Source organism: Polyodon spathula, chromosome 6 (genome assembly GCF_017654505.1).
Source record: "Polyodon spathula isolate WHYD16114869_AA chromosome 6, ASM1765450v1, whole genome shotgun sequence".
In the NCBI taxonomy this organism is placed as follows: domain Eukaryota; kingdom Metazoa; phylum Chordata; class Actinopteri; order Acipenseriformes; family Polyodontidae; genus Polyodon; species Polyodon spathula.
In genome coordinates, this window is record NC_054539.1 from 63,716,478 (window position 1) to 63,734,594 (window position 18,117).

At 38.4% G+C, this 18,117-nt stretch overlaps 1 protein-coding gene across 1 annotated transcript; it reads left to right on the forward strand.

Annotated features, from left to right (window-relative positions):
* The first annotated feature begins 2,703 nt into the window (after positions 1 to 2,703).
* Positions 2,704 to 7,838, forward strand: LOC121317457 (cysteine-rich venom protein). The gene is made up of 9 exons (XM_041253410.1): positions 2,704 to 2,775; positions 3,118 to 3,199; positions 4,257 to 4,260; positions 4,570 to 4,670; positions 5,055 to 5,145; positions 6,546 to 6,688; positions 6,911 to 7,005; positions 7,252 to 7,340; positions 7,606 to 7,838. The coding sequence occupies exons 2-9, from the start codon at positions 3,131 to 3,133 to the stop codon at positions 7,731 to 7,733; spliced, it is 720 nt and encodes a 239-aa protein (XP_041109344.1). The 5' UTR covers positions 2,704 to 2,775; positions 3,118 to 3,130; the 3' UTR covers positions 7,734 to 7,838.
* The last annotated feature ends 10,279 nt before the right edge of the window (positions 7,839 to 18,117 follow it).

Sequence of the window (18,117 nt, forward strand, 5' to 3'; positions counted from 1 at the left end):
TAGAAATTGCGTAAGGTGCCTAACCCACTGAATGTGTGATAGCTGGAAATCCTGAATCCAACCAAACACTTTCTAGCATCTATTCAAGAATGCCCTGGTTATTAGATTGTAGCTTGGCCCTGGGGTATCATTGGGTTTCATAAAGAAGTGAAAATATTGAGAAAGAATTTCAGAGTTCTTAAAAATGTTAGAGTATTGGTTACCAAAGATACTTTTGTTCAACATAAACTACTGACAACATTCTCCTATAAAAAAAAAGAATGTCTATAATAATAATTTAAACAAATAATATTTATAAACTGGAATTTTTTGCAACAGCGTCACAACACATCTTCAAATAGGCAAGGAAAGCCACATGTCTATTTTCTTTCACCGTACAAGTAGGATTTATTCAAATTGATTTTACTTTACACCATGCAATTTTTGTTGTTATATTTTGTAGTTGATCTTCCTTTATTATCTTAAAATAAAGCCATTGAGTCCAAATTATTCAATTTGCTTGTTCTTAACACTGAATGATTCGATCTGCATGTTCCTAACATTGATGTGCTCGTTCTTTGAGCTGGACTCACTTTTTTCCAAAACAAAGGTTGTTAATGACATTTGACACTGTTTGTCCTGTATAACTTTCATCATAAATTCAAAACAAACTATTACTGTACAAAAACAAAACAAAACAAAACAAAAAACACACCCAGGTATATTACTATTGCCACATAATAATGAAACCAAAAAAGCATTGATTTATTTTGGGTGTTACTCTTCATCCCTCCTTCAACAATTGCAAATTAACAGTGAGTTGGGAGAGGTGGAAGTAATGCAACATATATTACTTTAATGACTAGTTTGTCTTTGTGTAATACATGTGAGCTACGTTGTAGACTGTGGTAGAATCTGTTTTTGTACAAAACTAAAGGAAGTACAACCAGGTAAACATTTAATATGTTGGAAATACATTATTATTCTCTGTTTTGAGGGGTGTTTCATTACTGGATGTATTTGAAGGTTTTACTATTTTCAATATAAAAAATATGCATTTGGAGGCAGTGTAATGTCATTACAATCTGCTTAAATCATTGTTTAAATACACAACCATCATTACCACAGCTGTTGCCATTACTGTAACTTTAATGTGTTTACTGTGACAGTGACAGTTACTACAATAATATATATATAAAATATATTATATATATATCTATATATGATCATATATCTATATATATATATATATATATATTATATATATGCACTAGTATTAGCAGGAGTGACTCCTCACTGTTCAAATTATGGTCCAGACTCCCCCAATGTTTTAAAAATGTAAATTATGGCATTCCGTTATTCAGTGCCAATATAGTTTATGATAAAAAAATAAATTTTTTATTTAAAAATTGTTTATTTCAAATCTTAGATTTAATTGTATTGGTCAACATAACCAGATATTAATTCTGACTGATATTTGAGATATATATATATATATATATATATATATATATATATATATATATATATATATATATATATATATATAATAAAATCTTTATTTTTATATAGCGCCTTTCATAGCAGACCACCATCATAAAGCACTTTACAAGATACGAGACTAGGGTGTGTGAACAATGCATCAGTTGCAGAGTCACTTACAACAACGTTGGTATATTGCTGCTAACGTTCCCTAATACTGTTAAACCCTGTATGTATCAACAATCTGGCTTTTGTTGCAGAACCCTTGCTGGGAAGAGCTGTTTCCAACCATCTACCTCTCTTAATGAGAAGTGCAATTGCTGCTATATGTTGGTCTAATACTCCGTGTCTTTAAATATACTGTGGCTATTGGCTGGCTTTATTTAATTTCTCCTCCTTTTGTTTTTAGTAAAACTTTAATGCATTTTATTGTATAGTTATTTAAACTGATTTATGCAAATCCTAGATCATTGTAATAAAGCTTTGTGAACTTTTATTCTGTCTGTCATTCTGTTGTCATTCCTGGTCACTTCGCCTCTATTCCAAACCGTTTAATTTAGTTTAGTAGTGTCCCCCTCCCCCCAGTGGCACTGTTGGGACACCTGTTGGGTGTCACTGGTTGGCTACTAAAAAAAAATATAACAATGTTTTGTTATTATTCTGCATTGTACAGTAATTTAGCTGTTTTACGAAAAGATATGTGTTATCAAAAATATTTAGTTGTTTATGATGCTTGGATCTCAATGTACACCCAGTAAGCGCCAGCCCATTTCGACTTGTTAAAGTTAAGCAAAGAAAATTACCTGTTTATACTTGATCTTCATAGCCACTACATGGTTTTGACTGAATTTGGAAATGGGTGGGACTTACACTAAAAAGCATTATCCACACCAATAAAAGTTTATGTTTTAACAAATAAAACTTTATTAATTTATTTATTTATTTGTATTGAATGAATTGTTTAGTAATGTTTGCCAGATCACACTGACCATATCATAGGAAGAAAGTTGCCAACCCGATGTTACTCCCAATTGCACCTTTTTTACCCTTGTGCACATACAGTTTGTAACCTCAGAAGATGATTTAGACCACAGATTATTTTCAAAATGACAAAATATATCCAGCACTCCCCTTTCACTGAAATTTGCATTAGTGGGAAGGATGAAAAAGAGCAACACCCACAGAAATCATTAACTCTCATTGTATTTTGATCATATATAGAAAAAATATACCCAATGGGAGCCTCAGGAAAATACTATATATACTGACTTCAGGTGTAGCTTTTTCATTAGAACAACTTCTAAACCAGTTAAGGTAAGTTTATGGCATTGTAAATCTTCTTCTTATTTAAATGATATACCATAATATGCCACCTTTTGGAAATAATTGACAGTCCAACATAGTTGGTTCAGTACAGTAAGAAGATGAAAAAGACAACATTTTCACATAATAGAAACTCATCTGGCAATACAATTAACTTTACACAACAATTTTGGTAGTTTGTTTTTTTAAAACATTGTTATCTGACAAGTAATTCTGATATCAAAATTCATATGAATATTGTTATTTGATTAACTGTTCCAAGTCATCTAAACAAAACTAATATTATAATTCATGTTTCAAAAACCTGACCTTAGATACAATGTACCTTTTTAGTGCCTTTGCGAAGATGTCTGTACTCACCTTGGCTGTGTGTTTAACTGCACTGCTTCAGAACTCTGTTTCTCAGGCTGCTCTGGTAAGTACAACTGTGCTCTTTCTAATTTGCCAAATCAAGGTAAAATCAACCATATTATTACGTGCATTTCTGTTTGCAATCTGTTTTAGTAATTGTTACTTATAATGGACTACAACACGTACTCCTTCAACTGCTACCAATATTAATGGAATGTGATTTATTTTTAAATGTAAAACATCGTGTTTTAAATTCCATTTTTCATTAAGAACAAAAAAAGTTTGGGAACATGAAAAGGCTATTCGGCCCATCAAGTCTCATCCTTTGATAGCACACCATTCTCCCCTACTGGGGCGATTTAATTCAAAAGCATGTTTTTTTTTTTTTTTTTTTTAAATATCCCCAGTGTTTTGGATCATATTACAGCATCTGGTTTGCTCTTCCATGCATTTATAACTCTCTGTGTAGAAACATGTTTCCTGCCTTCCTTTCTAAACTTACTTTTACTCAGCTTACATGTATGGTCTCTTCTACTCTACATTAAATCTGAAACAGTGTCTTTGGTTAACTTTAACTATACCATTTATGATTTTATAGACTTCAAGTCTCCTCTTCCCCTTCTTTTTTACAGCTGAACAGATTTATTTAACCTTTCCTCATACAGTAGCGCATATCATGAAGTCCTAGAATCAGTCCAGTGGCCCTTCTCTGTACCTATAATGATGTATTTTATGTAGTGAGGCGACCAAAACTGCACACAGTATTCCAGGTGCGGTCTAACTAGGGCACTGTATAATATTAGTATAACCTCTCTAGACTTGTGTTCCACCCTTTCTGAAATATAGGTTAACATTCTCTTTGCCTTGTTAATTTCCTCAACACATTGGTGAGATACTTTTAATGATAACTCCACTATCACTCCAATGTCCTTTTCAAAGTCCTCATTCCCTATTTCCTTCATTTTCTACTTATAACCTGTTTATAGTCTAAGTTTTTAGTTTTACAATTGTGTACTTCTTGTTTCTTTAAAAAAAAAAGTGTATTGTTAAATGCAGTAACTGCACACAGTATTCACTAACAGTATTTTCCTTCTTGTTTTCTTCCCAATTTGGTATCACAGTCGGGTGAGTTCTACTCTACTCTTTATAATGTTGTTTTAACCAAGAGAAACCAAATGCAATGACATCGTGCAGCTTAGCAAACAATAACCAGAAAGGAGCTCAGGAGAAACCCATAAAGTTTAAAAAATGCATTCTACGATCTTTATGTCAATAAAACAGATAATTTGGTCTGGTGGTTCTTGTTTTAGAGTGGCTAAATTCTAAATTAAGAGAAGGTTAATAGAAGTGCCAGATAGGGAATCGTGTGTGTGTGTGTGTACATACATATGTATATATTGCTAACTGGAAAAATCTCTGCAAATATATCAATAGATATATTGACTAACAACCCCAAGGTTCAGCAAAGCATTGTTGACAAACACAATGCCTTGAGGAGAGCTGTGACCCCATCTGCCAGCAACATGTTAAAGATGGTAAATTTCATATTCTTACTACTTTTCATGATTATATATATATATATATATATATATATATATATATATATATATATATATATATATATATATAATACTCTACATTAAATCTGAAACAGTGTCTTTGGTTAACTTTAACTATACCATTTATGATTTTATAGACTTCAAGTCTCCTCTTCCCCTTCTTTTTTACAGCTGAACAGATTTATTTAACCTTTCCTCATACAGTAGCGCATATCATGAAGTCCTAGAATCAGTCCAGTGGCCCTTCTCTGGTACCTATAATGATGTATTAGAGATGCTTATAACATTGTATATAAACGCACATAATTTTTATTTCCTTAACTAATACATGTCCTTTTATTTTATTTTTGTAACTCAAAGGCATGGAGTGGAGAAGCAGCTGCTAATGCTAACACATGGGCCAATACTTGCTCTATGAATCACAGCCCTTCTGACAAGAGAAATATCAATGGTAAGTGGTTTTTCAAGGAAATATTTTATTATACACAAAAAATTGCACCAAAAATATTGGCTGTAAGTGAGAAGATGTAGTGGAGATGTTATATGCTATACAATACAGTGTTTCAAAAATAATATGACTACTACTATTCATTCATAAAAAGTCAGACATTTGGACATCTGTAGTTCTTCGGTAGATTAACAAGCCATCGTAATTATATATTTATATATATATATATAATATATATATATATATATATATATATATATTATATATATATATATATATATATATATATAATTTCCCGGCAGTGTATGCTAATGTTATAAAAAAAAACGCTAATTAGAACTCTGCGATTATCATTTGAGTTAAAAATGTAACCAACAATCAACGTATAAAGCAACCATGTTAATGACGTTGGTAGCAATAAATGCAAAAAACATCAAAAAGTTTTTAATACTAATTTATTACTGATATTATTATATTATTATTATTATTATTATTATTATCATCATCATCCTCATCATCCAAAAAACAACCCAACATAAAAACCCTGTTTTCCTATTTGATCCTATTTGTTGGTACCTCTTTATAATTATATGTGTTTTTACAATCCAGCATTTGCTCTTAAATTGTTTGAACCAACTACTAAATCACAATAGAGTCAGTTTATTACTCACCTTGCTGCTTTTAACATTATTAGTTTCATTTACAGTTTCCTTTACTTAGGCACTTCACATAAGGACTAGTAAGTTTACATCAGGACTAGCAAGTTTCAAAAGGTAATAGTTCATTGGACTAGTGCGACAATTTAGTTAGTTTCTATCACGCTACAGGTCTGCAGTCGGTAGCTATACACTTTGCAACAGCACTGGTTATAGTATGGTACTCAGCTTTATTCATGGGCTTGCAGCGATCCTGCATTTCTAAAGGAGTAGTCTGTCAAAACTGACAGGTTTCATTCATTGTATTGTTGTTGTCTGCAACAGAAGAACTACTAGAAAGTGTATTTTACGAAGTGAAAGCATATTTAGCACACAGGTGGTAGTGGTGATACTGGAACTCACTTTGACAGTCGATTCAAGTATCCCTCTTTCCTTCCAATGAACAGCCAAAGAGTTTTAAAAACAAAACAAAAAAAAAAAACTTCCCATTCACTAGTCCTTGAGTGCTTTGCTACATAATGCAGTTCCATGACTAATTTTATATTCAAACGATGACAACCTGTTATGACTTCGTATAAATGGGTGCCACAGGAAATTAATTACAGTATGCTAAGAGGGATAAGACAGAGGAGTGCAATAAAATTTATGTTAAAAAAAATAAAATCTCCAAAAAAATGTGCACATTAACCGCTGAAGTTAATTGCGATTAATTGCCAGCCCTAATTTATATATTTTTAAACTTCACAGGTAGCAGGTGTGGTGAGAATCTTTACATGTCCTCCGTTGCTAATTCCTGGGATACGGCAGTCCAAGCCTGGTATGATGAAGTCAAAGATTTTAAGTATGGAGTTGGATCAACGAATGGTGCTGTTGTTGGGCATTACACCCAGGTAAAACTACTAACTATAGCCTTACTAGTTTAGGTTAGAATCTATCTTATTTTGCAGCCATTATTTATCTCCAATGTCACATCAAATTTCTCAAAGACAAATCTATAATAATAATAAGCACCATCCCTAACGACATGGATAGTCACAAATCCATTTTAGTCAAAGACGTGTGTTTTTGTGTTTTTAAAATCCCGCTGTGAATGATTTTCTATTCCCTTTTAGGTTGTGTGGTACAGGTCTAACAAAGTTGGCTGTGCAGTTGCTCGTTGCCCTGGTTCTAAATATGAATACTTTTATGTATGCCAGTACTGCCCTCCGTAAGTTATGTTTTTTTTTTTTTTTTATAATATAAATTATATATATATATATGATTTAATCTGAGCAAAATTCTAAGCATTCTAAAAGCTTATTTAGCTAAACCAAACAATACACATTTTTGGGATATAACCAGTACTTATTTTGCACTGTTAGAAAATGTAGATATCTATAAGAAACAATTTTTTTACAAATCTAGGAGTTCAATCAAGCACATACTGATCTGTTTTGTATCATACACTGTACAGAGGAAACAACCAGGATTCATTAACCACACCCTACAAAACTGGTCCATCATGTGGTAGCTGCCCAAATGCTTGTGATAACAAGCTCTGCAGTAAGTATGGAAACTATTAAGTTATGGTATTAAAAACTAAATTATTATTTATCTTACCATTTTTTATCGGTTACAACAACTAAAAGATCATTGTAGACGCTAATGTATGAACTATGTTCCAGAACATGTCCTTCAATTAGGCAGATAATACTCTTAAGACTGTTTCCAATGAAAATACCCGTTTCAGCATATATGCATATACATATGTGTTGCTGACTATACTAAATAATACAAGTACATAACTATTTTCCCTCTTTCTTAAAAGCAAACCCATGTCCCTACTCAGACATGTATTCCAACTGTCCGGCTCTGAAAGTGAGTTTTGGATGTGGCAACCCGTCTGTTTCGGCTTGGTGTCCTGCTTCATGCAAGTGTACAAATGAAATCAAATGAACAGCTCCCAGGAACTTTACTGGCATGTAACATCAATACAATTCATTGATTATACTGTACTTTTAACCTAATCTATCTAAACACTAATATGTCATATGTATATATATATATATATATATATATATATATATATATATATATATATATATATATATATATATATAATATACACACTGTGTAAGTGTACATTTAAATTTAAAATCGTGCAACATAAAAAACAGTATCAAGTTCAAGTCTTATTTTTTGTCTACTCTTCCTTTACTGGCTTTAAGATGTAAATGTGTTACAAGCTCCAAATACATCACCAGGACAAATGAATAAAATATGGAATGTGCGATGGCTTCTTAATAAACAAATACACCATTTCAGAGTTTGTAATAGGTTGCTTACACATTACGACGCATCATCCAGTTACTGTGCTTTATATATGAGTTCAACTTCTTATTTCATATAGAATAAATCCAGGCATATAGACTTTTCAAACTTCAGAAACAACAAGTTTCATTTACTTACATCCATGGCAATCAACTGGGTGGATAATCCCTCCATTGTTGTACAGCAATATGTTCAACAACAATAACGCCATACAGCATTATACGAACAGTCTTCTGTTTAACTACGATTTATATCTTCTTAAAGTCTTATGCAGTTACAACTCTCCTATTTCTTATGTTTGTCTGTATTTCTTACTTTATATATGATTTGAAAGGATATATGTACGGTATATATGGTCGAAAAACTTTACTTGCTCTAGCTGCAAACTAACTGCGTCATCTGCCCCTATGTTTTCTTTCCAACTCGAATTTAACAATACTGCCTGAACCACTATTGTTAAATACCAGAATGTCATCTACAAAAAAAAAAAAAAAAAAAAAAAAAAAAAAAAAAAAAAAAAACATTCTGTAGGCATTACTAAAAGAACTGTGGAGGATGAGCCTCTGTATAGGCGACTCTTTCTTTCTGCCCCTCGAAATATCGTTCCATTTTTTGTTAATCTCCACCGTTCTTTTAATAATGCCCACACACTAAGAGGTACAGGCTCTCGTTAGAACCTTGCTTTGCCACTGTGGGAGACCTTTTTAGGTGCTTTTAAGAATCTTTTTTAAATTGATTCTATATTCTTTATTTGCAGACTTTTTTGTTTTGTCAGGTAAGCTAAGAAACATATATTGAAAATTGGAGTTTGCAAAACAATACGGTAGCGGTATTATAAACCGCAATTTACAAACTGACTTTTTGATCAGAAGGGTTAAAAATGAGCTCTTAGTAAAATGTTATTAAATGTTTCTTTGTCTTTGAAAATTATGTCTCCCACATCACCTTGCCTTGTATACTGCCTGCTTTCTGCCTGCGGCAAATTAATGCCTGCTTTTCAGAGTTCTTAAAATACTAAAGCAAATACCAAGCCCGCAATTACCGGCCGCTTTAATAAATTAGACGGAATATGTAATAGTCCTCCTTGGCAAAATCCCCTCCCAATGATAGCAGTTTCGTTCAGAAATGCCACCGAATTACATATGCATATACATAATTACATACGCATCAAGGGCTAAAGCGCACAGAGACATTGCCCCCACAAATCACGTATTACTTAAGTGTTTAAGGCATTGCGTGTGTTTTATAAAATCCCATTCGAGAAATCAGAACCCCCAGCGTCCGTTTTACAGTCCTAAAACATAGGCAGTCCTTTTAAAATCTGTGCCTCTGTCTCTCTCCCTATGTTGTGTGCCGATCGCCCCTGTTTCTAAATGTTTTTATTCTGTTTTATTGGTATTTGGCAGGGTGAACAGTGAAATGAGAGACAATCACTTCTGGTGGTGAGCAGTGGTCACCTTCTGGATACATGGTAAGTGCATGGCGTTGGTGTGTTTGAGCCCTTCTGATGCTGGATCACCCAGTCATACAGATTATTCTCTAGGGCTCAGTGCACACATGGGCCACTTGGATTTTTTTCAGTCCAATCAGTGGTTTGTGTTCTGTAATTTTCACAAATGAGATTCAAGCTTTTTCTTTGTTACAGTGTAACCATTTTGCTCATGTGGTGATAAAGAGTCACATATTTTGAATGCTGCACCATCTGAATGTGCTGGAAGATGTTTTGCTGGTGTTTCCTCAATGATATCACATGCAGCCTGCACACAAAGCTCAAATCTCCATATCCATGTTTTCAAATCTTGCAAACTACTACTACAAAAATGGCGTAGGTAATTGAAGTTGACAGCTAATTGCATTGGGATAGGCCCTCTCCCATCTGCTGTTCTCTGTGCTTATTGTACTCTCACTGCCCTGTTGCAGTGGCATTATCAAAGTTTTTTTTTTTTGTTTTTTTTTTGACACCACACTTTCCCAGCCACACTAGTATATGGACCCACCTGTAGCAGAAGACACTGAAATATAGATCCCACTACTACCACCACTTTGTAGGATTTTTTCAGAGACTTTGCATGGGTTTAAACAATGGAGACCGTTCCAGATATCGTCTTGAACAAGGTGACTTTAATCAGGGTCCAACAATATTCAACATATTAGCTCACTGACTGTGCGGTCGTCGCACAAACATGAGCACAGACAACAAACCACTCTCTTTCTTACCGAGGGCAGAACTGTGTTACTACTACAACATTTCCTTCAGGAAACACTATCTCACAAACTCTTGTATTGATTCCAATTCAATAAAGTTCCTGCTAGTCTATATATATATAGAGAGAGAGTAAAGAACACATAGCAACATTATTGGTTTACTTTCAAACATTATACTTATTTTCAGTTGTTTTCAACACTTATTTTCAGTTGTTTTCAACATTATTAAATATTTAAAAACTACTTTATCTTCTATCCCTTGCTTAAACATTTAAATATAACCTATAAAAGTTAAACAACTAACATTAATTCATTCACATAAACTCACCTCATTGACTTCACAATAGGGAACTAGAGCAAAACATGTATTAAGATACTGACTATAGTAATAGACAGCTAATTAAATCCCTTTTTAGCTGTGCAGGAGTACAAACAACAGAAACCAAGTGCCATGTACAATGCAGAATGGAAGAACAAGTGTATGCAAATATTTGCAAGTTTGTTTAAGCACAAAGAAAGCACATGGTTACATTAACATTTCTGTAATTATTTAATTCTAGTGTGAGAAGTCACTACAGTTTAATATTATTATTAGGAAGCACTGAGCGTGTCTTTTGGGATGCTATGTTAGGGGTAGTGTTGCAATTTGGTGTGTGAAGATCAGATATCTCAGCCAGGGAGACCAGACTGTTAGACTGTAACTGTACTGTACTATAGATGAAGTAAAAATGTCAGTGGTGACAAAAATGTTAAAAGGGACGTTTCTCAATTCTCTAGTGATGTATACATATCGTGACTTATCAATGTCTGCCCTCTGCTGGTCCGTGATGTTAATTATTCTTGACTCGAACTGGTCCTGTCAGCCAGTGAGCTTTAACAGCTTGCCACAGCTATCCAATTGGCCAACTGCGTTTTCAGAGTGGACCTTAAAAAGGCACATTCATGGCATTTGCCTTGGCAACAAACGTACCATGAATGAACAAGGTCCTATATTCCAGCAGAAATGCCAACGATACAAATAATGCAGGTGTTTCAGCAATTTTCACATAGCACATATCAACAGTAAATTAGAAACACAAACAAAAAACAACTCTCAATTAGTAATCAAGTACAGTACATCAAATCATAGAAAACGAACAAAATAAATCTACCATTTACGCAATAACTTAAACTTGCTGTGAAAATATTTATAAATACATACATACGTGCCCAATAATCCGGAAAGGCACCACTTTCCTCACTGTGGCACAAGTACAACTCATTTTGACAGTTGTTTCACGGTCACAATAATACTTCTTTGTATGCGCAGGTTGCTGCTCTCAGTGTAGGGAGAACTGTACTGTGTGCACATTTTCAATTTTCAATGTATATTAATAGTTTATTTTTATTTCCAATGATTTCAATTGTCTCTGTGCCTTGAATACGTTTTAATCGCTGCATGCACAGAGGCATAATGAGTAACATTTACCGTGAGTCGTCTAATAAACAGTTAAACCCATTTGACAGGTTATGCTACCTATAACTTCCAATAGTTAGACAAGAATTGTGGACCTTCACTAAAATAATTGTGTACTATGATGTAGTGTATGAGGAGGTTTCAGTAGTATATGTGTAGTGTTCCTCGTTTCTTGTTTATACCGAATTTTACCGAAAACTGGGCGTCGGTTTTTACTGATTTAGATCCGATTTGTGTCTATTATTCAATATTTTCCTGGTGCTGTTTTCTAGAAAAATGCACATTGCTGTTTTATATTGACTTCGACATTAGAATAAGCAGCCCCACACTGTATCCAAGGATACGGCAGACGTTAGACGTCAGAGGATGAAATAACGTTGAAAACGTGAGCCCGTGGTCACAATCACCCGATTATGTTGGCCAATCAAAGTCTGGTTATTGTGACAATTGCTGGGCTTGGTAACTACTCGAAAACTACATTTTAATACTTACATGAAAATATAATATGTTTAGTGGATGATGAATGAGAAGAAAACGTAAATTAGTTTATGAATATTCAAAAGAAAACAAATGTTTCGAACTACAAAAAGCAAAAATAGCATACATTGTTCAGATGAGGCAGAGGCTGCATTTAGCGCTGCAAGTACTGCTGCATTGAGGTACGTGTTCCCGCTGATAATAAAAGGACATACTGAAAAATAAGTGACACATCAAACAAAAACAAGAAAGGGAACTGAGAGACAAGTAATCCATTTATGTAGGTTTTTACACCGCTTTAATAAAAAGAGCGCAGAATGACATAATGAGTTTGTCAGACCGCTGTGCTTTGCTGGACAGCCACTGTTTGCAGAGAGGTATGCATCGGTGACTTCTTGCTGCAGTGTCCATCACCAGCTGAAACACTGCCTAACACCGACGGTCTTAATTGTAAATATTTGACAAAAAATGTTGATGCTTTAGTTGGTAAACTTATGCCATGGAACGCATTGATGGAAATGTACAGTGTGATGTTTGACGCGTACCTCCCGATGGCTTGCACTGCCCAGTTCTGTCAATTTTCTTTTCTTTTTATGATTTCAAGGCGAACAAACAAACAAACCTGGCTTGTTTTGTGCTGATGTCATGTTCTTCTACCGGCTTCTGCAGATATCTCTGCCAGCACAGCGACTGTCCAAACGTTCGCAAAGTATCCGCAGATTCTGTTTCATCATACATTCCAGGGGTAAACTTAGTTAGAAACCAGAACTGTTATGCATCATATTTCACACGTAAAGTGGGTATACTGATATTTTGACCTGCGATTTTTAGAGATTGTATCGTTATTTTAATATATTTTAAATAAACTCCGAAAAATCCCCGCGTTTCTTTTTTAAAGATGAAAACTAAAAATGCGTACCGTATTATAAGGTTTCAGGATCGAGTCAGTTTGAATTATGTCACTACGGCGCCTCACAAATTAATGCAGCTTTTTAGAAAACAATAAAAAAAACATGTCAGACTGCTCATTGTAACCAATTCAAATGTAATATTAACGACAGTGGTGTTTGTTTAGCTGGCGTTATTTTACTTGTTTTCCTTTGTAAAAACATATTTGAGTAAAAAGTGTTGCACGCACAGCGGGAATTGGAAACATATACAAATAAAAACAAACTATTAATATACATTGTAATAATAAAATGTTGGAACAGTACATGTCCGCCTGAGAATCCAGTGTAACGTTAGGTTATTACCATAACCCTGGTTCCCTGAAAAGAGAATGACAACCATTACCGAATGGGAAGAGCCTCTCTGAACGTCAATCTCTGAGCAAATATACAAAAGCTGCCCTATCAGGGCCCTGCTGTGAAGGGGAAGTCCCGCCCACCTCCTACAGAAGAGGGACGTCCTCACAGTAGCACATCACCATTTTCTTTCGAAAACAGAGGTCAGCTGGGGACACAACCTCAAAGGGTAATGGTTGTCATTCTCTTTTCAGGGAACCAGGGTTATGGTAATAAACTAACATTCAATTTCAATTCAAATGACAACCATTACCGAATGGGAAAGCTGTACCAAAGCTGTCGTGGCTCCAGATTACCGACAGTACAGCCCCACAGCGATAGCAACAGAGCCCACATGACGCCTAAGAGCATGCCGCCTGCAAAACTCTAGAGTCCAGAGAGAGTCTTGTTCGGTTTGTCACATCAAGGCGGTAAAAATGTACAAATGTCTGACTACCTGTCCATGTAGCAGCATTGCATAACTTATCTAAGGATGCGCCATTAAGGAAAGCCCACGAAGTTGCCTGGCCCCTAGTAGAATGGGCCGTAATGTCCCCCGGTAACGGGGAGTCCGTCTGTTCATACGCCAAGCGTATCGCATCTGTCACCCAGTGCGCTAGACGTTGCTTCGATAGAACCTGACCTCTAGAGCGGGACCCGTAGCAGACAAACAGCTGGTTGGACTGTCTCCAGCTGTCTACAGTCCTCCTCTGACTCGTGCGGGGGAGGTCTGAAAGTTTCCAAAACCACTGATTGGTTAATATGGAATGAGGATACCACCTTTGGCAAAAAGGATGGATTTGTTCTTAATGTTATCTGCGAGTCACTTCCAGTGAAAGCCATACATGTGTTATCAATGGACAATGCATGAAGCTCACTTGCTCATCTGGCAGACGTAATAGCTATTAAAAATCCCACTTTCAGTGAAACAGGGTGTAGTACTGCTGATGCCATGTGCTCAAATGGGGGACCCATAATGGCTCGCAGTACCAGTTCTAGATCCCGCTTGGGGACCATACTTTTCATGGGAGGATAAAGTCTCCGAGCCCCTTTAAGAAAATGCACTGCCAGGAAATGTGCCCCAGGTGACACTGAGTCAATTTTGTCATGGCACACTGATATTGCTGCCAGATAAACCTTCAAAGTGGACGCTGATTTCACTGCGTCAAACAGGTGTTGTAAGAAGGTTAATATCGTCTCAATCGGGCAAGTCACCAGATCGTGACCTTTGCCAAGGCACCAGTCTTGAAAAACTTTCCATTTATATGAGTACTGGGCTCTAGTGCTCGGCACCCTAGCAGACTGTAGCGTTTCTACTACTGCATCTGGCAAACCTCATCTGAATAGACGGCTCAGTTCCGAAAATTGATAACGGCAGACTCACTGCTTGCAGCTCTTGCGCATTTATGTGTGCTTGTTGCCAGTGTCCCTTCCACTGACCTCTTATTCCTCTCCCGTTCCAGCCCGCTCCCTAGCCTAGACTGGAGGCATCTGTAGTGATCACTTTCCTTCTGTGAGGGGATCCAAGGGGAGATCGGAGGCGCAGATTGCCGGAACGGAGCCACCACTCCAGTGTCTTCCGGCATTGTCTGGACACTTGCACCAGTCGGTACCGATCTCGGACCAGGTGCACCTTGAGCGTATTCACCCCGGCTTGAAGTGGTCGCATTCTCAGCAGCCCTAGTGGAAGGATTCTCGAGGCGGCTGCCATCAGCCCCAACAACCTTTGATATAGTTTGACCTGTAGGAGAGCGTCCTCTCTGAATAGGGAGAGTGTGGTCTCCAATGACCGAATCCTGTCTTCCGACAGTGAGGCAAGCATGCTTACAGAGTTCAGTTTGATCCCCAGGAACACTGTGGACTGAGATGGTACGAAGTTGCTCTTCTGTTGATGTATTGAGATCCCTAACTTCGCCACATGATCTATGATCTGTTCTGTGTGCGCCTCCGTGCGTGCTTTTGACTGCGCGCAAACCAGCCAATCATCCAGCCAATTGTTCTTCCTTTGAAGATTGGCGATCTCCTGTTGAAGGAGTATCGCCCTCGCTGGTTCAATGGTGGTGGGGAGCACATCCTTGAAGGGTGGCGGACCTATGTGGAATTGTAAAGCATATCCGTGTCTCATTGTTGATAGCACCCAGGAGTCCTGGGTGCAGCCTTGCCAAGGGTCATTGCCATTGGTCAGTCCGGTTGTGGGGGGTTTTGGTGGCAGCCGGGGCCCCTCAGGGGAGGTCTCCCTTGGGCTTGGGAGGGGGTGGGTCTTTCTTAGGCCCTGGCCTTGGTCTCCAGCCAGAGAACCGGTTACCCCTGGCCTGCAGTGGTCCCCTGCCGCTGGCCCTGCCTCTGTCTCTGCCTGCTTGTCTATTCTGGACAGGGTGATGTCCTTTCACCCCGGCAGGCTGCCCATGCCACCTTGGGCGCTGACAGTAAGCCGGAAGGTGCAAATTCTTGGAGACGACCTCCGTGGCCTTGTGAGACCTCTCAAGACTCACATCAATGGTAGCCCCAAAAGTCTGCCCCGCCAGCAGATGCCTGACCTAACTCCACTATTAGGTCGGTCATCGCCTTAGCCACTGCTTGGAGCTCCCCTGTGTCTGTCTGTGTAGCCCTCACCTGCAACTTCTCTGCCAACTAGAGCACTAGTATGGCCATGGCATTTGCTGCTCGGGCCAACAGCGCTGCCGATGCGTAAGCGTAAGAGGTTCCCCTTTCCCTCTTGGTCTGCTGAGCCCTTACAGTCTGCCAGCTCCACGAAACACCGATCAGCCGAACTTGGGCACCTTCAAGGCGACTGTGACGGTGAACGTCTGTGTCTGAGTGGAGAAGGGGAGCGGTGCCTGAGCGGTGACCATCTGTCCCTTGGGGAAGGGGAGCGGTGCCTGCGCGGCGACCGCCTGTCCCGTGGTGAGCGTCCCCTCGAGTGGTACCGCCTCAGTGGTGACCATCTCGCCTCCCTTGAGAGGTATCTGCACCTCTGTACCAGTGGTGGGGTAGAGGAGGGTGACCCAGATGAGCATGAGTGCTCCCTGGTCACTGTAGCAGGGGGTGTCCTGGATGACCCCTGCAGAGGCTCTTGGACCACTGATCTTATTCTCCCCTGGTTGTCGCAGAAAGACTCTGCTGGGGATAGGGCTGCTCTCCGTCGCTTAGGTCTCCTCGAGAACTTCTGACATGGAGAGCAGTCCAGCTCACCTGCCAGTGCCTTGGCCGCAAGTTCTGGCCCTAGGCACCTGGCGCAGGATCGATGTTTGTCCTGCCTGGGCAGCCTAGCTGAGCACCAGTCACACTGGACTGTACTGACATGTTTGCAGTTGTTGTTTTTTTTTTTAAACTGCTGTGCTCAATGAACAGCCTGCAGATGCGTTTTTATTTATTTATTTTTAAAACGATTCACCTGTGTCGAATTACTCGGTGCCGGGATCGACGTCTTGTCAGCGCCAAGGTCGATGTCGAGATGCGCGCGGTCAGTGCCGAGTGGGCGGAGCTGAGTCGATGCCGGCGTGTACCGCAGTCGGAGCTGGGCTGTAGACGGCCTCGAAGCTATTCCCAGGTGTTGAATCAATTGGAGCTAGAAACAGCAGCGAGAAAAGCGCTGTCAATGCCGAGACAGTCAGTGCTAATTGAACCTTTTCCAAGGTTGGTGCCGATGGTAGGCACGGTCGGGGCCGAGCGGAGATGTTTACACCAGTGGCAAGTCAATTGGGACCAGGTGGGCGCTGTTTTCTCAACCTCATGATCGGTGGGAAAAACCGTGGTCGATGCCGGGGTATGCAGCCGATTCAATCGGCGTGGTCGCCAAGGGTAAGCGCGGCTGCGCTAGGAAAGCCCGAGGATTGAGAGGAGCGCTAGGCCCGAGCTGCTTTTGGTCGCTGTGGCCGATTAAAATGGTGTAGAGGACAACGCCGTGAGCCTGCGGTGTCTCCTTACAGCACCACAACAGCTCTCACACTGTGTAACAACTACACAAGGCCTCGCGTAGTGAAAAGAAAAATGGCCACTCACAAATCTCTTCAGAGGGGTTGAAACTAGCTCTAGTCAGAAAACTAACTTCAGAATAAAGCAAGGGCACTCTTTTAGACACGCTTGAAGCGCGATTTTACCTTGAATTAGTCTTTAATTTGCGGATAAATCCAACAAATTAGCCAAATTCGGTACGTAAAAGCAAAAGCAGTGTACGACCTGTCTCAGAGAGATGAGAGAGAAAATGCCGATGTGCTACTGTGAGGACGTCCCTCTTCAGCAGGAGGTGGGCGGGACTTTCCCCTCACAGCAATGCACTGATAGGGCAGCTTTTGTATATTTGATCAGAGATTGACGGTCAGAGAGGCTCTTTCCATTCGGTAATGGTTGTCATTCGAACTAAAGGGAACTGAAAATTAGCTCTACCTATATACGATTAAACGGTAACCTGCCCATGCACATCGATCGCAGCAGCATTTGGCTGTGGCTGCCTGAGCTTTCCATGGAAGGGTTTTTATTTAATTTTATATATATATATATATATACACACACACACACACACACATATATGAGTGTGTGTGTAAACTTTATAAATTTTACGACTACACAGAATGCTTTTTACAGGTAC

What these genes read in the sequence shown, in the direction of transcription:
- LOC121317457 (XM_041253410.1), top strand. Translation starts at nt 3,131, where the DNA reads ATGTCTGTACTCACCTTGGCTGTGTGTTTAACTGCACTGCTTCAGAAC. An exon ending in TTGTTGGGCATTACACCCAG is followed by an intron (nt 6,689 to 6,910) that starts GTAAAACTACTA and finishes ATTCCCTTTTAG; the next exon opens with GTTGTGTGGTACAGGTCTAA. An exon ending in TTGTGATAACAAGCTCTGCA is followed by an intron (nt 7,341 to 7,605) that starts GTAAGTATGGAA and finishes CTTTCTTAAAAG; the next exon opens with CAAACCCATGTCCCTACTCA.